At 62.6% G+C, this 18,123-nt stretch overlaps 2 protein-coding genes across 3 annotated transcripts in view; one reads left to right on the forward strand and one right to left on the reverse strand.

Annotated features, from left to right (window-relative positions):
* Nucleotides 1–5,385, forward strand: part of ASB2 (ankyrin repeat and SOCS box containing 2) — a 38,844-nt gene extending 33,459 nt beyond the window's left edge. For both annotated transcript variants that reach the window (XM_084873433.1, XM_084873432.1), the window contains 3 exons: nucleotides 479–1,043; nucleotides 2,168–2,321; nucleotides 4,791–5,385. In XM_084873433.1, the coding sequence (XP_084729559.1) occupies nucleotides 479–1,043; nucleotides 2,168–2,321; nucleotides 4,791–4,927 (856 nt within the window). In that variant the 3' untranslated portion in view covers nucleotides 4,928–5,385. The remainder of the gene's footprint in view (nucleotides 1–478; nucleotides 1,044–2,167; nucleotides 2,322–4,790) is intronic.
* Nucleotides 5,386–8,764: 3,379 nt separating this feature from the next.
* FAM181A (family with sequence similarity 181 member A) lies at nucleotides 8,765–10,686 on the reverse strand. The gene is made up of 2 exons (XM_084873726.1): nucleotides 10,576–10,686; nucleotides 8,765–9,844 (listed from the first exon to the last, which is right to left on the reverse strand). The coding sequence occupies exon 2, from the start codon at nucleotides 9,756–9,758 to the stop codon at nucleotides 8,880–8,882; it is 879 nt and encodes a 292-aa protein (XP_084729852.1). The 5' UTR covers nucleotides 9,759–9,844; nucleotides 10,576–10,686; the 3' UTR covers nucleotides 8,765–8,879.
* Between the last annotated feature and the right edge of the window lie 7,437 nt (nucleotides 10,687–18,123).

Consider the following 18,123-nt stretch of genomic DNA (forward strand, 5'->3'; position numbering starts at 1 on the left):
CAGAACTAGTGCTTAGTACACTTTGGTGGAAGGGATGTGCTGATTCAGAGGGAGAGAGCGGCCCAGGAATCTCCAGCCTCAGCAGGGACTGTTCAGCCCACTCCAGGCCACAGGCAGAGCAGAGAGGCTGGGAGAGGCTGGGGTCAGACTTCAGCATAAGAGGCACTGAGACTTACAGGACAGGGGGGAGGTGACTTCATGGTCACCCAACTCCACCGCTCACTGGCTATGTGACTTTGGGAAGGCGGCTGAAGCTCTCTGAGCCTCAGTTTCCCTCTCTGTGAAGCAGGGATAGCAGCAGACCCACCCCTTCCAAAGGGAGTCACTGGGGAGGCTGGCCGGCTCCTCAGCGCCCCCTACTGGCTGGCCCGTGCCTCCCTCCCTACCTCCCACCCTAGAGCAGTTGCGAGGGGCCGAGCCCGGTCCCTCAGCGCCCCCTGCTGGACCGTGACTCGCGCGTGCGCGCTCCGCCTTGCAGGATCGTGCAGCTGCTGCTGCCGGTGACCAGCCGCACGCGCGTGCGCAGGAGCGGCATCAGCCCGCTGCACCTGGCGGCCGAGCGCAACCACGACCACGTGCTGGAGGCGCTGCTGGGCGCGCGCTTCGACGTGAACGCGCCGCTGGCGCCGGAGCGCGCGCGCCTGTACGAGGACCGGCGCAGCTCGGCGCTCTACTTCGCCGTGGCCAACAACAATGCGCACGCCGCCGAGCTGCTGCTGCGGGCGGGCGCCGACCCCAACCGCGACCTCATCAGCCCCCTGCTCGTGGCCATCCGCCACGGCGCGCTCCGCCTCATGCAGCTGCTGCTGGACCACGGCGCCAACATCGACGCCTACATCGCCACGCACCCCACCTCCTTCCCCGCCACCATCATGTTCTCCATGAAGTACCTGTCGCTGCTCAAGTTCCTCATGGACCTGGGCTGCGACGGCGAGCCCTGCTTCTCCTGCACCTACGGCCAAGGCCCGCACCCGCCCCCGCCGCCCCCGTCCGGCAGGTTCAACAACCTGCCCGCCTGCGACAAGGCGCCCTGCGTGGTCCAGGTAGGGGTGTGTGTGTGTGTGTGTGTGTGTGTGTGTGTGTGTGTGTGGAGGGTGGGGGGCTGGAGGGAGGGATGCCTGGGATGCGGCCAGGCCCGCATGCTTCGGAGGCAGCAGTGAATGCCTTTGGAGGGCCTGTGGATTAGCAGTGAGTGCACTGCGGTGGCAGTGGGACCGGGCGGTGAGAATGTTTTAGAAGCAGCAGGACTTAGGGATTCACAGGAACCGTTAAATCCGTTCTGGTCTGCTGTCTTGGAGGATTTAAGGAAGGAACAGTGGAGCAGGGGAACTCTGCAAGAACAAGAGGTCATCACCCCCAGCCAACCTGTGGCTGGAAAGGGAGGTTGAATGACCAGGATGCGGATGGAGGTGAGAGCAGGTTGGTCCTAGGTCAGGTGAGATGCAGGGTCAGAGCACGACCTGTCCATGGTGACGACTTAAGAAGTCAGCCCTAACCGGTTTGGCTCAGTGGATAGAGCATTGGGCTGCAAACTGAAACGTCCCAGGTTTGATTCCGGTCAAGGGCATGTATTATACCTTGATTGTGGGCACATCCCCAAAAGGAGATGTGCAGGAGGCAGTTGGTCCATGTTTCTAACTCTGTATCCCTCTTTCTTCCTCTCTGTAGAAAATCAATAAAAAAATAAAATAAGGAGTCAGAACTTAACATCAAAGGAAGTTAGAGCACCCTGCTCTTGGAGATACAGAGGCTAACAGCCATCACTGATGGGCCGCCTACTGTGTGCAAAGAAGTTGGTGCACATACCACCTTAGTTCTCATAAACCCTTGAAGTGGATTTATGAGAACTAAAATATACCCATATGGAAATATGGGTATATTTTCATAAACCCTTGAAGTGGGTTTATGAAAATATACCAGTTTTCTAGATGAGGAAGTTGAGGTTTAGAGAGCTGATGCAAGTGGCCTCAGCTGCCCACCGCCCATTTTTGGCAGCAGAGGCCTGTGTTGACGAGAGAAGGGCCTGGATCCTACCTGGGTGTGCCCAGTGTCTGTCCTCGGACACGGCCCCTGCCCTCGCCAGCCTGAGGCCGCCACCCGCAGGGTGAGCTGGCGGGGGCGGTGCCCTTGCCCGGGGCGTCCCAGCGCCGTGTGTGCTCCCTTTCAGTTCTGCGAGATCCTGTCCGCCCCCGAGGTGAGCCGCTGGGCGGGGCCCATCATCGACGTCCTCCTGGACTACGTGGGCAACGTGCAGCTGTGCTCGCGGCTGAAGGAGCACATCGACAGCTACGAGGACTGGGCCGTCATCAGGGAGAAGGCAGGTAGGGCTGTCCCTGCGGCTGGCAGGTCCCGCTGCCCGGCTCCGGGCTCCGAGCGTGTGACCGCTCCTAACATTCGGTGACCCGCCTGCTCTGGGCCAGGCTCTGTGCTGTGAATCACACACGGCGTCTTTGGGATTCTTTGTTTTGTCACCGAGGAGACTGGCCCGCAGGGACCATGTCACCTGGGCCAGGGTCTCACCGCTGGTCAGTGGCAGATCTGGGATTCAAATCCAGGTGTGACCCACTCGAGTCCTTCCACTAAGTCCTTCCGGGATGTTTTCAACTTTTCCGGCTGCCTAAGGGCCATCGGGGCGCTCAGAGCAAGTTGCCCACGTTTGTGGGCCGCTGAGCGGCAGCCCGGTGAGGTCCAGGGAAGAACACCGACCTAGAGTGTCCCACACTGCAGAGGGCATGTGACACACACGGCATCTTATTTAAAAGCGGGAGCTGGAGCTGGCTCAGCGGGTCTAGGGCAGGGCCTAGGAGACTGCATCTCAGCGTGCCGCCAGGCGGTGCCAGTGCTGCTGGTCTGCAAACCCCGCTGGAGCAGCACTGGTGTGGGGGGCGGCCCCCTGAGCGCGGGACCAGGAGCGTGCGAGGTGGCCGTGGGCCTCAGTATCCACCTCTGAGCAGAGGAGCGTGGCCGTGTCCAGCCCCCTTCAGCTGTGCCAGCCTGAGGTGCCTGGTGCGGGGAGGTGGGGTTTGGCCAGCGTCCAGCTGCTGTGTGCAGTGTCGGTGGGGCAGCCTGGCTAAGCCAGTTGGAGAATCCCTCTTAAGCACTGGAGAGCTCCCTGGGCAGGTGAGATGTCAGAATCAGTGGGACCGAGAAGTGGGTGCCTGCCCAGAGGGGTTCCGGCTGCCCCCGGCTCTCTCTGGCTCCGAGGGGCACAGTCCCAGCTCTGGCCGAGTGTCAGTCCTGTCCCCCCGCTGCTGCCTCCCCCGGGGGAGACCGTACTGGCTCGTTGCCTGTCCAGGTGCCCCATGCCCCAGGGCCCGACTCTGACTTACCAGGTTCCCCCTGATCCCCACGCCCCTGTGAACCTAAACCTACTGTCAGGGTTTGCATTTGGACACGTATCTGGGAAGCACTTGAACTGAGACCCCTGATGAAGTTCCCAGGCTGGCAGCAGGGGGCGGATGGCTTGGGCACAGCCCTGGATGCTCACTGGGCATTCGCTGACTCATGAGTCATTGGTTACGGTCACCGTGACCTTCCTCGGCCGCTAGAGGGTGGAGCAGGCCGTGCCTGGATGCTGGCCTCGCCCCTCACTGTCCCCTCCCGCTCTCCTCACTGGAGAAAGCTCATCCCTCACAACTAGACAGCGTCCCAGGGGAAAAAGAGCAGAACCAAACACCCAGTGACAAACAGGCAGAGCAAATAGTTCTTAAACCGGTAGCTGCTTGGTTGACGTAAAGCCGACCTTCATCTGCAGAACACGCCGTCTGTGCTTTTTCCTTCGATGCTGTGAAGCTGATGTTGTTATCCATGAGGAAGGGCGGGCAGAGGCTCTGAGAGGTGGCCCGTGAACCCAGTCTCCTAAGTTATCCAGGCCACCAGCCCAGGCCTGGGGGTCCGGGTCCTCTGCCCACCAGTGGCCTTTGCCTCCCCGTTCCTCAGGTTCAGTCTTCGCTCACCTGAGAAAGAGGCAGGCTTCCCAGCGGGCAGGCTCTGTCCTGAGGGAGACGGAGAGGCAGTGGAAGCATCAGAGGTGCAGCGACGGCACGTTCTCACCTCAGGAGGCAGCGCCTCGGCTGCCTGGCCCCTCTGTCCCCCCCCCACGTGCCCTCTGTGCCCGTCTTCCCTGGGCCTCCTTGGCCTGGCACTGACTGACGTGCCCCCTGCTTGGCATGCCCCTGCCTCCCTTCCTCGCCTAGCAAATTCCTGCCCGGTTGTCAGTCCCCGCGCAGATGGCAGCGTGCGGTGAGAGAGCCTTCTGCAGAGGTCCCTGGCCCGCCCCTCGCTGTCTCAGACTGGCCGCAGAGCCAGGCACAGCGAAGGGGGCGGCATGCGTTTGTTGAATGAGTAAATGATTAGGGCCTTCTCTGATGCCACAAACACCTTCCCTGTGCCAGACCTTGTGCCCGGGGCTGAAATAAATGGCCCCATTACTGGTCTTATCAGTCCCTGTTTTTACCTCCTCCCCTCCGCCCCCCTTCCTTCCCTCCCAACTCCTCAGCAGCTGAGACAGCTCCACTGTCGCCCTTTCTTGGGCCGCCCGGCGAGGCAGCCAGGTGGGATTCTGGAACCTGGGACGTGCTGGTCCCTGCCCGGTCCCTGCCCGGTCCCTGCCCCGTCTCTGCACCCCCGGAGCCTGGAGCTGAACTGCATGCACTGGGGCATGTAATACCTTGGGTTCCTCCCCTGCTGCTGAGGGCTGTGTTGAGGGTCCAGGCTGTGTGTGCAGAGGAAGACGCAAACCCTTCGCGGGTTGCAAACGACAGGCCAGCATCTCTCTGTCCTTTTCCCAGAACCTCCGAGGCCTCTGACTCACCTTTGCAGGCTGCAAGTTCGAAAGGCCATTGGTAAATACCGCCTCAAACTCCTGGACACGTTGCCGCTCCCCGGCAGGCTGATTCGGTACCTGAAGTACGAGGACACCCAGTAACCAGGGCGCTGGAGAAGGCGTGCCCTCAGACTGTCTCACTGGATCTCAGGACTGCTGTCCCCACGTCCAGGGGCCCTGCTGATGGCCGGGGCTGAGGGCTGCTCCCCCTGAGCTGGGGCAGCCGCTGTGACCTCACTGGGTCTCTGGGCCAGAGCTGGGCCCAGAGCAGAGAGTGGAAGATGTCAAGGAGGAGGGAACTCCTGTTTCTTTGCAAATGGACCTTCTCTGCCATCGGGAAGGGCAGGAACGTCTGATCCGGGGTGGGGTGGGGTGGGGGCGCTGGAGCGCCAAGGCTGAGTGTGCCTTCCTGGACAAGTTCCCTGTGGAGCTGGCCCTGCCCCTGCCCCTGCCCCTGCCCCTCTGCCCTGTGAACCCCTCCCACAGGTATGGCCTGTGGGGGGCTGGGGAGACCCTCGGTCCCAGAGGGCTTCCTGATACAATAAATGTTGCACAGATGGCTCCTTGCCCAGCGTGGTCCCTCTCACCAGACACGCCGGGGCCTGGGCCCGCAGCCCTGCTCTTGGCGGGAGTGGGGGTGCGGTGGGGGCTGGGGACAGGGCACACGGGTCACCCCGGTTTGGGCTGCCCCAGTCCGCGTGCAGCTCTTTGGGGTGAGCCAGGCAGGAGCTGCGGCCACCTTCGATGGTGCAGGGAGAAAGCCGAGTCCCGGGACTGAGCCCAGCACCCCCGTTTCACAGACGCCGCGGGGACTCCCCAGAGTTCTCTCTCCAGGTGTGACGAAGCCCTGGAGGGGACCTGGGCGGAGCGCCTCGCGGAGGGCCACCTCGCGGAGGGCCACCTCGCGGAGGGCCTGTGCCGGCTGCCCTGGGATCTGGAAGAGTCTGAAGCCAGTCACACCTGGTTTCAGGCCGTGGGAAGCGAGCGCTGGGCCGTGGGGGGGGCCTGGTCTGCGCCCAGCTCTGCCTGAGCTCGCTCCTCTGGGGCCTCGGGCTCCTCATCGCTGTGGCCCTCAGGGCCTCGCCAGCTCCCACCCGCCAGCTTTGCAGAGAACCATTGAGTCCCGGCGTCTGGGAGGGGAGAAGCCCAGCAGCACTTTACAGCCACGTCAGAGGCAGTCAGCGGGCGGGGCTGCTCCCTCGTGGTCCCGATGGGCCCGGGCACACGCAGCCAGTCCCGGGGGTTCCAGCCGGGGGTGCGTGGCCACGGCTCCATGCTGCCGTGCTCCAGAGGTCCTGAAAAATCCATGGAAACCCGGCCCTCCCAGACTGAGGGTGTTCATCCCTGCTGGGTGCGGTGGGGGGCAGTGATGGGCTGGGGCAGAAAATGTCCAGGTGCCATCGGTGTGGGGCTGGCTATCAGGCCGACTCGTCACCTGTGGCCTTCTCTGCTCACTCTGGGACCTACAGGGTCCTGGCAGGCAGTGCCCCAGGCTCCCAGGGTGGTCGAGTGAGACGCGCCAGGAGAGGGGAGGCTGAGGAGGGAGGTGGGAGGGGGAAGGAGGGGGGCTAGGCCACGGCCTATTGGCACCATTTACTTACAGGATGCGGGACTCCTGGGCTCAGGATGTCCCGGGGCCACATTTGGGTTCTTGGATTATTTTCCTTCTTTTAAAAAAATATTTTTATTGATTTCAGAGAAGAGGAGAAAGGGAAAGAGAGAGAGACACTTCAATAATGAGAGAGAATCACTGATCGGCTGCCTCCTACACACCCCACACTGGGGATGGAGCCCGAAACCTGGGCATGTGCCCCAAAGAGGAATCGAACCGTGACCTCCTGGTTCATAGGTTGAAGCTTCATCTCTGAGCCACGCTGGCCAGGCTGTTCTTTCTTTCTCTCTTTTTTCTTTCTTTTCTTTCTTTCTTTCTTTTTTATTTTTTTATTTTTTTTATCTCATTGATTTATTTGAGAGCAAGAGAGAGAGAGAGAGAGAGAGAGAGAGAGAGAGAGACATCAGTTTGTTGTTCCACTTACTTACGCACCCATTGGTTGATTCTGTGGGCTCGGGATTGAACCCCAAACCTTCACATATCAGGACAACGCTCCCTCAGCTGAGCTGCCACTCCCTCAGGACTGGCTTCTTAGGTGACTGATGTTTATCCATGTCGGCTGGTCACAGCCACTGGTCAGGACCCTTTCCTTCCAAGGGCCTTGGCCAGCCTTGGCCTCCTCAGGTCCCTTCTGAGTAGCTGGCCCTCAGGCTGTGCAGCTGGTACGGCTTTGGGCCATCACCGCTGGGTTTCACAGTCACCCCCCTCTGCAGAACCCGCCCCCCCCCACACACACACACATGCTGCCCCAGCCCTCCTCCCCGCCCCCACTCTGCCCCGCACAGGATTCAGCCTCAGCGATGTCTCCACAGCATCTCCAAACACTCAGAGCCCTGAGCACCGCTCCACGCCGGCCTGGTGCCCGGCCCTGAGGCTGAGCAGGAGATGGGCTCCCGCGTCACCGTGAACGAGGTCGGTCTGCGTTCTGAGGCCTTCCCGGGTGTGTGTGCCCCCCCGCTGCACCCACGTGGGCACTCAGGGTGCCAGCACTTCCCCTGAGCCGCGGCTCAGTCAGGTTTCCTGCCTCCAGGCAGGGCCTCCCTGGTCTGAATCCATACGCGTCCAGCTCTGCCCCGGGGAAGGCCGAGCGGACCGCTGTGGGGCCAGGCACCGTGGGCTCGGGCAGTGTGTGCCTCCCGGAGCGCCGTTCTCTCTCAGGGCCCGGGGAGGCTGGACGGCCCGTCCGTAGCATCGCTGACATACCAGCGCGGCAGAACCGGCAGACACTGCCAGCCACCGGGGGAGCTGGCCTTTGCTGTGCAGCCTTTCCCTGCGGGGACAGCAGCACTCACATCATCCCCACATCGACCCACCACGCAGGCCTCCTGTCCATCACATTTTTGATGAGGAAATTGTGGCACAGAGAGGTTGAGTAACTTTTCTAGGGTCACACAGCTAGTGGGTGGCAGAGCCCGGATTAGTGCTTTTCACATTCTGCTTTTCCGTGCGGAGGGGCTGAGCCTCATCAGAACGGATCCACACACGTGTTACTGGTCCCCTCCCTGCTCTTTAAGACCGGAGCAGCGGAGGGGAGGGTCCTGGCGAGGTCTCCCTGTCCGCCCTGCCTGCGCCACTCAGCCTCGGTGGCTCCGAAGTCCTCCCAGACCAGCGGACAGAGGCCACTTCCCAGGGAGGGCTGCCCGTCCTGTGGGTGGGCCTTCGGGGAGCCCGGGGTACAGATGGGCAGGTGGGAAAGCCCCTCAGCCGTCGCTAATCCGGGAGCCTCATGTGCGGAAGGTGTCTGAGTCCTCATCAAAGTGACGCCACCACAGAGGGACCACTGCCCCCCCACCCCCGCCCTCCGCAGGTGGGCAAGGAGGCCCGGGAAGAGGTCCCACGCAGGACACGGCTCTGCCCCCGGCACCGTCCTCCCTGGTGGCTCGCCACCCCCTCCCTCCTCTGAACTGGGCGGCTGGCCTCCAGCGCCCACGCCCGCTGCCGCCTCCCCCCTGTCCCCTCCACGGCAGCCCTCCTCCTGGGCGCAGCCAGCACTGCTCAGGCCGGGGGACCGTTCGCCTTCCCGAGACCCAACATGTGGAAACTGCAAAAGAAATGTCTTTATTCTTTAAACCTTCTTACTATTTACAAAGAACAACAATAACAGAACTGAGACCGGCTTACAGAGGGGGTGGCTGAACAACAGGTGTGTAACTGGGCTTTGCGGGGGGGCGGGGGGGAGTGCTGGCAGGCCAGGCCTGCCAGGGCGGAGGGTTGGGGGGGGGGGGGGAGGAAGATCTCTCGGGCTCTGACCGGAGGGGGGCCCGCTGAGCCCAGCCCGCTCCTCACAGGAAGGCCGGGCCCGGTCCGGCCCCCCCTGCCCCCCGACACATAGAAAGGAAAGATTCTCGAGAGGCCACACCGAGGCCTGGCCCGCTCCGCACAGGGAGCCCCTGGGACCCAGCACGCACGCAGGCCGGAGCGGGGGCGAGGCCCTCAGCCCCCCTAGAGGTAGCCGAAGACGTTGAAGATGGGCGGGGGCATGGCCGGCTTCGTGGGGATGGGCTTCAGCACCACGGGCCTGTACACCTTCTGGCCCGGGCCGTCCGCCTCCTTGGCCAGGTGGGCCAGCTCCCCGGGGGAGGCCGGGCTTTTCCGCCACAGGCCCAGGCCGGGCACCGGGCCCTGCGCCAGGGCGCCCGGAGGGCCCGGGTACATGGGCTGTCCATGGTACTGGAAGGGGCAGCAGCTCCAGGCATTGACGCGGCCCACCAGGGAGACCCCGGGCAACTTGGGGGGCTCCTTTTCCGCCGGCGCCCTCGGGGACATGGGGATCAGGGCCATCTCGGGCCCCAAGAGCTCCAGGCCCCTGCAGTGCTTCTTACACTCGTAGGGAGGCCCTTCCCGGGGGCCCAGCACCCCCTCCAGCGCCACGGGGTAGCTGTGGGTGGGCCGCGGCTCCTCCCAGAAGGAAGCGGGCAGCTGTCTTTTCCTCATGGGCACCTGGCCAGGCCTGGCCGCTCCCGGATGCTGCCCCTGGAGGGTCTGCTCCCTGGAGAGGCACTCCTCCCGGTAGGGGTTCCCCAGAGCCTTCTCCTTGCAGTCCCCACCGCCGCCGGGGCTGGCCTCGGGGCCGGGGCGGAGGGGCGGCCCCCCGGGGCGGTCCTCGGGCCCCCTCCGCAGGGCGGGCTCGGCCCCGCGGCCCGGGAGGCCCCGCGGCAGCCGCGAGCACTTCTGGGAGAAGCGCTTGAGCTGCTTCTGCAGGTACTTGCGATGGTCCACGGAGCGGCGGCAGGGCGCAGACTTGTCCAGCGCCGCCTTGATGTCGCTGGAGGCCAGGTTCACGAAGTTCAGCAGCATCTTCACGTCGCTGTCGGCCGCCATCACCAGGGGGGCCACTTCGCCGGGCTTTCCATGAAGAGGGCGGGCCGCTCGGGGTGGGCAGCTCCGGGGAAGGGCGCAGAGCGGACCTGAGGGACGCACGGGCCATTGGAGTCTCTCGGAGCAGCCGGCTCAGCCCTCCCAGAGGCCACGTGGGGCCCCGGCCAGCAGGGGCCCCGGCCCCGGCCCCCCGCAGCCCCAGGCAGAGTCCCAGGTAGCGGGCCGCCCATCCCAGCGCGTCCTGAGCGTCGGGGCTGGACCGGGCTCCGGCACAGGGGTCTTGTTGGGCCTGCGGCCCTCTCCTGGCGGTGGAGGCCCAGAGAGGGCAGGTGACTTGCCCGAGGGGGCCCAGCCGCAGGTGGCATTGCCGGGGCTGGAGCACAGGTCTCCTCGCTCCCGGCCCGCTGCCTCCCGCACGCCGCGCTGCCAGCGTGCACCCTTCCTTGCCAGCGAGACTACTTTTCTTTTCTGAGCGGAGGTGACTGCTCCACTTTCAAGCCAAGCCAACCCCCCCCGCCCCACCGTCTCCCTGGCGGTGCCCTCCTCCTCCCACCCCCGCCCCAGCCCCCCTCCTCGGCCCCCACGCTCCACCCCCAGCTCTCCTGTGGGACGGGCAGGACCCCTGTCTGGCACTCCGGCGCGGGCCTGCCTGGCGGGCTGAGCTCAGGCTGTGGCAGCGGGAACACCCCTGGGGAAGCATCTGCAGCGATTTCATGCCTCCTGGGCCACCTCCCACAGCCCCCCGCCCCTCCCCCGGGCCCCAGCCTGCCCCGCGCCCCCGCCCGGTCGGGCCCGGGCCGGCCCGGGCCTCCACACTGACCGAGGGTGCGGGCCCGGCCGGCCAGCGGGGCCCGGCTGGTCCCGCCGCAGACCTGGGCCAGGCCCGTGCGGCCCGCGAGCTCCGGCTGTCCGGCTGGAAGCGCTTGTGCCGCCCTCGAGCGGGCTGAATGGAGGACAAGTCCCCAGAGCTGGGGGGCCCCTCAGGCCAATCAGGAGCGCCTCTCTAGATACAAAGCATCCCAATCAGGCGGCAGCGCCCCGTTCCCACATTCTTTGCCGTCACAAATTGTCACCATGGGGACCGTCACAAAAAAGACAGCTCCCAAATGCAATCATTTCCCGGTAAATTTCTACCCTCCAGCCCCTCTCCCCCCCCCCCCCCCCCGCCACTCCCCCTCAGCCTCCACGCCCTCCTCCCCTTGACCTCGGTTCCCTGGTTTCTTGAGGGGGTGGGGTGTGTGTTTAAAAAGTCCGGGACCGAGGCGGGGCTGGGCCCAGAGACGGCCTGTCCTCCTCCCCACGGGCTCCCGGCCTGCGGCTGCCACGCTCCAGTGCAGACAACCGGACGGACAGACGGACGGACGGACGGGTAAGCCGGGCAGGCGGCCTTCCCCGCCGTCCTTGAGTGTCGAGTGGCTCCCTCCTCTCCCCTCTCTCTTTCCCCACCCCGTCCCCCGAGGCAGGGCCGGGGCAGGCCGTGAGGGCCCGCGGCTCACTGGTGCGGGCAGAGGCACCGGGCCGGACTCTCGGCCGAGGGGCCGGGATATCCATGGGAAGGCGGCCGGAGCTCTCAGGAATCTTGTCTTTATGTTTGCTTCCTCAATTGAGCCGCACAAAGCCTGAATTGGCCATTCAGCGCGGCCGGACAAAAGGTTGGCGTTGCACGGTCCCCTCGCATTTGTAGTCAAACAGTTAGGGACTTAAATCGAGTCGTCATGATGGAGAAAGAGGTGGACAAAGCCCATAGAATTGCCATCAGCAAACATTTTCCTGTGTCATATTAGCCAGTCTCCATGGCTCCCCCTGGCCCGGGGACAATGGCACAAGTTTGCACACTTGGCTACTGTCACCGTGCCAACGCCGGCGGGGCCACAAGCAGGGCCGCGCCGAGCGGGCGAGGGAGCCCGGGGCCGGCCGCGGGCCCTGCCCACCGGCTGGCCAGAGGGAAGGCGAGGCCGGCGGCGGAGGGAGGCTGCCCGGGCAGTGTGGATGGGCGAGGCCTCCGTGCCAGCCGGCCTGGTGGACCCCTACACCGCCTGCCTGTCCCCTCCTCTTCTCCTTCCTCTTCCTTCCCTTCTCTTTTTGCTATCACCCCCTCCTTCGGTGCCCTGGCTGGCCAGATGGCGGGTGGTCTATGCACCGACCCACAGCTCTGCACCACAACCTGAAGTGCCAGGGGCCCCTCTCGGAAGGACCCCTCCCAGACGAGGCGGGCGCACGGACAGGGAGGGGCCAGGCTTCCCGCAGGAGTGGTGGTCCCACCCCCTCCTGCCGGCCAATGGACAGCTAGTACCACAGGGGATGCTGCCTGCAGTGACAGGGCCCAAGCCACCTCCCCCTCCGGCCGGAGGGTCCCTGCAGGCAGCAGGAAGGGTCCGGCAGAGAGCGCCCACCCTGGGGCGCGGTGGTTGTGTTCTCCACACCCGCTGCCCCGCTGGGGGGTGGGGGAAGCGTGGACTAAGACGGAGGTGACCTTGAACCGGTGCGCCCTGGGTCCTTGGCCGTCGCACTGTCTGCAGAGCGTGGCCCCTGTTCACAGAAGCCTGTGTGCGGACGAGCGTTGAGCCTTGTGGTCTTAAGCCCTCGAGTTTTGGGGGCCACTTGTTTCTGCGGCAAAACCCAGCCCACCCTGACCGGTACGGGCCGGAAGCATCCTTTCTGCTCCAAACCAGTGCGCACACGCTGCCGAAGAAGGTGCCGAGGTCACGTCTCCCATCACAGCTCTGGCTGCCTCCTGACACTCACCCCCCTCCCCTCAGCCCACCCAGCCCCCGTGTGAGCCCCATGAGGGCTCTGGGTCTCCAGGGACCAGAATGGCCTTGGCGCAGAGCCGCCCTTGTGGTGGCCGAGGTTGTACTAGATGGCCAGTCCTCTGGGTTTCTTCGGGACGGTGGACGCCTGCAAAGCAGGAAGCCCTGCTTCCCAATTCCACCCCCTGCACCAGGGCAGGGGTTCTAGAAAGCTCCAAATGACAGGGAAGCTGGGCAGACTTGAACTTGGGGATCCCGTCCCCAATGAGCTGTGACAACTTTCCAGCTGTGCTCACCCCACCCCAAGTTTGTCTGCCCCACTCAGCCTCAGGGACTCCCCCACCCCCACCCCCATTTCTAGTCAACTCTGTTCCGTTCCACACCTACTGTGCGTCCGGGACCCGAGGGTGCAGGGGGACCCACCTGCCGGCTCCTCTGCCCGAGGCAGCTGTGGGAGGGGAGATGGACTTGTCTTGGTGACTCACAGCCACCCCCTGTCCACCCACCAGTGAGACAGCACCCTGGCTGCCGGCCTGGCACCAGCCACCCCTTGTTCCGATGGCAGGATCCTGAGAAAACCTTGATTTACGGAGTCAGCAGCTGCCACGGTCATTTTTAAAAGCCTGTCTTGCCCCCTCAGGGTGGTCATCCAATGCCCCCCCCCCCCCCCCCAAGCACTCAGCGCTTGATCGGAGTCTGTAACACGTATTACGGCATTTTTTCTTCCCAGGTGCCAGGGTCACGGTCTTGGGTGGAGAAGGAAACTGAGGCACAAAGCCAGGAGCCTTGCCCAGGGAAAGGGCGGGGCTGGGCTGGGGATGTGGCAGCCAGAGCCGGGCCCTCGGTCACGGCCATGGCCTGCTGCTCTCCCCACGGACAACTATCTCCCTCCCCACACACAGACCCTCGCTCCCTCAGGGCTTCGCTGGCCCAGAGGTGCAGAAGCCGACTCCTCCCTCCGCCCCGGCAGGGGTAGGTCCGACCAGTAGCCTCGGGGACCCAGCAGCCTGACCGGCGCCTCCGTGGACACGGGATGCAGACGTGCGGGCGGCTTAAGTAACTCTCCCCTTCCGTAAGGGGGGGGGTCTCCATTAAAGCCCAGCCCGAGGCGCCCTGCCCGCTGCCATCGGAGCAAACAGGCTTCCTGGGGCCGGAGGCTACGGGCTGGAGCAAACCCCCTGGCTGCCTCGCCTCAGGGCCCGGCTTACCACCGCGAGGCCCTGCCCTGAGTACAGCCGGGGACCTGTGATGCCCAGAGGAGTCACAGCCCACACGCAGGGACAGAGACCTCCGAGTGGGTGTCTCCCCTTCCCTTCCCCTCCGGGTCCCAAAGCTGCCCAGCGAGGCCCACCGCGGGCACCTCTCCCCTGCGAGGAGCAGCGTCTCTGCGTCCCGAGGGGTGTCCCCAGAGCCCCCCATCCGTCCTCACCACCGCTCCGTCTCCTCCCTGCCGCCCACCACCTGCCATCACCTCGACGTGTGCTCAGCAGCCCGCCCCTCGGAGGTGTCTCTGCGCCAGCCAGGGGTGAAAAGTCCGTTTGATCCCAACTGCCAACCTGGACTGGATTGGTGATGGCTGGCGGGTGCCCCGTGGAAAGATTCCGAGGGCCTGGCGGGACTCGGGATCGGCTAGTGCTGTCTTCCGGGGGTGGGGGTGGAGACAGGCTGGCTCCGTGGGCTCCATGTTCATCGGCTCAATGAACTGAGACCGGGGGCGTGAGGCATTTTGGAGAACATAGACTGTGGTGAGTTCAGGGCATTGGAGAGGAGAGAGAGGTCCCTGCAGGGAGTGGGGAGAGAAAGTTAGGGCAAAAGGCTGTCCTCCATGGGCCTGTGCAAGCAGTAGGCACCCGGTAAAGGCCCATTAAATAAATGAATGAATGAATGAACGAATGAATGAATGAATAAATGAGAGAGACAAAGAGTACAATGGCTGGTTGGCTCTGAGCCATCTTGGGAACTCCAATAGCCAGTGTCATCACAACCTGGAAACAGCTCTCACGCTGACCCACACACGCCCTTGTGGCTCTACTTACTGACTGCACGCTGACCACGTCACACCCTCTGCTCTGCTCCACCTGGGACCAGTCCCCACCTCCTCTCCCCTCCCCTGGACTGTTTGTCTCCTTACGGGCTCCTGAGTCTGCCTGCAGCAGCCCGTTCTCTTTTCTAAAAGACTAGAGTCCCAGTGCATAAAATTCATGCACAGGGGCGGATGGGGAGAGGGTGTCCCTCAGCCCAGCATGCACCCAGATTTGCACTCTCTCCAATCTGGGACCCCACAAGGGATGTCCGACTGGCCCGTGGATAGGGCCTAAACGGGCAGTCGGACATCCCTCTCACAATCTAGGACTGCTGGCTCCTAACTGCTCACCTGCCTGCCTTCCTGATCGCTCTTAACCATTTCTGCCTGCCAGCCTGATCACTCTAACCACTCCCATGCCACCCTGATTGATGTCTAATTGCTCCCCTGCCAGCCTGTTTGCCCCCAACTTCCCTCCTCTGCTGGCCTGGTCACCCCTAACTGCCCTCCCCTGCAGGGTTGATCACCTCCAACTGACCTCCCTTGCAGGCCTGGTCCCTCTCAACTGCCCTCCCCTGCTGGCCACCTTGTGGTGGCCATCTTGTGTCCAGATGGGAGCAGGATCTTTGTCCACATGGGGGCAGCTATATTGTGTGTTGGAGTGATGGTCAATCTGCATATTACTCTTTTATTAGATAGGATAGAGGCTTGGTACACAGGTGGGGGCCAGCTGGTTTGCCCTGAAGGGTGTCCCAGATAAAGGTGGGGGTTCCCTTGGGGTGTGGGGCGGCCTGGGCGAGAGGCCTGTGGTGGTTTGCAGGCCGGCCACATACACCCTGGTGACCCAAGCGGAGGCCCTGGTATCTGGAATTTATTTACCTTCTACAATTGAAACTTTGTAGCCTGGAGTGGAGCCAAGCCTCCTGCTCGCTCTGTGGCTGCCGCCATTTCTGTTTGGATTTGTTTACCTTCTATAATTGAAACTTTATAGGGTGTGTGGAAAGCTTGGCTTCCTCTGTTGCCGGGGAAACCCAAGCCTCCCTCCTGGTAGCCATCTTGGTTGGGTTTATTTGCATACTTGCTCTGATTGGCTGGTGGGCATGGCTTGTGGGTGCAGTGGAGTGATGGTTAATTTGTATATTACTCTTTTATTAGGTAGGATAAGCTGGCTCTGAGCAGCCCCTGACCCCCTCCCCCATCGGCTCTCACTCAGAGCAGAAGTCCTCCAGGGGCCACAAGATCAGCTTCTCCTACCTGATCCCTTCATCACCCCGCCCCTGCCCCACTGCTCTCCTCGCTGCTCCTCAAACACCATGTGTGCAGCGACCTCAGGGCCTTTGCATCTGCTGTGCTCTCTTCCTGGAATTCTCATCCCCTCGATCAATTGGTAAACCACAGACCATCTGTTTGTGTCAATAAAGTTTTATTGGGTCACAGCTGTGCCCCATCCACTGAGGCAGAATGGAGGGTTCTGAGACAGCAGAGGGCACATGCAGCCTGAAGTATTTACTATTTTACTGAAGGGGTTTGCCACCCCTGACCCTGGCAATTACAGGGCTCACCCGTTCCTTCACCTCCTTTATGTCTTTACCCAGCTACCTTCCTCTGCATCCTCACCCTCCATGCCATCCTCCTCCTCTGCCTGTTTTATTCCTTTCCATCGTCCGCTCTGCCACGAAGCACTCGGCAGGTTCACGCACACACCTCCCTGCTGTCTGTCTGTCTGCTGCCACCAGATGCCACTCCCACCAAGGGCGAGGACTGGCACTCAGCTCCTGCTGTGCCCCAGTGCCCAGGACAGAGCCTCAGACATACATTCCCAATGAAGGACTGTTTCCCACACCCCCGGGCACTGTCCTAGCTCACACTCCTGGGCTGCTGCCTCAGTTTCCCTCGTCACAGAGCTGGGGCCCTGGGAGATCTCTCACGGGGTCTCACCCCCGGAGGCGGAGTCCCTCATGAATGATTGGTCCCCAGGGATCGGTCCCCAGGAACACCCAGCATGGGTTCAGGTAAGCCTGCACCACTTCCATTTTATGACGTTATCCTCATATTAAAAAAAAAAAAAAAAAAAGTTAAAGACGTTTTAAAGCAGAGGGGTGCAGAAACGACGGTCTCTTAAATGTTCACAGGTGACAGAATAACGCCCACTCGACACAGAACAGCCTTTCCGTGTGATGGTGCAATTCACCACATTTACAGGGCGCATGTTCAATGTCAATCAAATTCCATTAAAATGTTAAATAGAAGTAATGAAAGCATTAAATGAAAATAATTTTATTTTATTTAAAATATATGTTTTATTGATTTTTTTACAGAGAGGGAGAGGGAGAGAGAAACATCGATGAGAAAGAAACATCAATCAGCTGCCTCCTGCACAACCCTCACTGGGGATGTGCCTGAAACCAAGGTACATGCCCTTGACCGGAATCGAACCTGGGACCCTTGAGTCCACAGACTGGCGCTCTATCCACCGAGCCAAACTGGTTAGGGCAAAAATAATTTTAAAAGAATTAAAGTTGATGTTAAACATCGATTATCGGTGCCTGGGAGGACAGAGGGGTATGCTGGAGAGTCCCTGTCACGTGGTCATCTCATCTGGAGGGAATGTCCAAAGTCTGATCTAAAAAAGTCTAAAACCTGAGTGCTGGGCGGGCCTCTAACTCCCACTGGGACCCTCGGGCGGCGCAGGGAGTGTCCGCAGGCCCTGCTTCCCCCATCCCCCTGCCCCCAGCCCCACCACGGCCTCAGGAGTGAGCGCTGCTCTTTAAGACCAGTGAGGGCCTGGCATTCACTGTACGCACACGCAGGGCTCACACCCTCTCACCCAGTCCTCTAGCTGAGCTCTAGAGCCTCTGAGCAACCCCATTTTACAGAGGGGAAACTGAGGCACCGAGCAACTGGCCCAGGTTCACGCAGCTAGGACCTCGCAGGCCTGAGATTCGAACCCAGACCCACCTGAGCTCGAAGCCTCCTCCCCTCCTCTCATCATATCTTGGGGAGGGATGACCAGCCCTCCGGAGAGGTTCCCGCCCGAGGAACAAGTGCCCTTGGCAAACCCAAGTCACCCCAGGGCCCCATCGCTCAGCCTCCATGGAAGTGTAGGTGTGCCTGGTAAGCGGAGGCAGCTGGGCAGCGGAGGAGAGCTGAGGCCTGAGGCCACCGGGTCTGCTCCCGGGTCAGCCGTCCGCCCGGAGAGCACAGATTTGATGGCTAAGGCGGGGGGGGGGGGGGCTGCGGGGGGGCGTGGTTTCTTTCTTCTGCAGAGTCTGTGCACTTTGCACAGGAGGCTGCTCAGGGTCTGAACGTTCTCTCTCTGGTCCTTTCCTTCCTGGCGCGGCTGCCTGCTGGGACCCCAGCGAACCCCTTCTCTCCAGGGGACACCTTGAACCACCGGGAGAGATGGCAGGGGCTCAGAGCCCATGAGAGGGGGCTTTGGAGTCACAGACCGGGCCTGTCCCTTACCAGCTGGGAGACCACGGGCAGGGAGGTCACCCAAGCTCTCTGAGCCTCCGCTCCCTCCTGTCCTTGGAGAAGGTCAAGGTAACACCTGTGTGTGCCTGGCCCAGGGCCGGCCTGCGGTCAGCACTTCCAT

The sequence above is a fragment of the Pipistrellus hanaki genome, assembly GCF_964339955.1.
Source record: "Pipistrellus hanaki genome assembly, chromosome: 1".
NCBI lineage: Eukaryota > Metazoa > Chordata > Mammalia > Chiroptera > Vespertilionidae > Pipistrellus > Pipistrellus hanaki.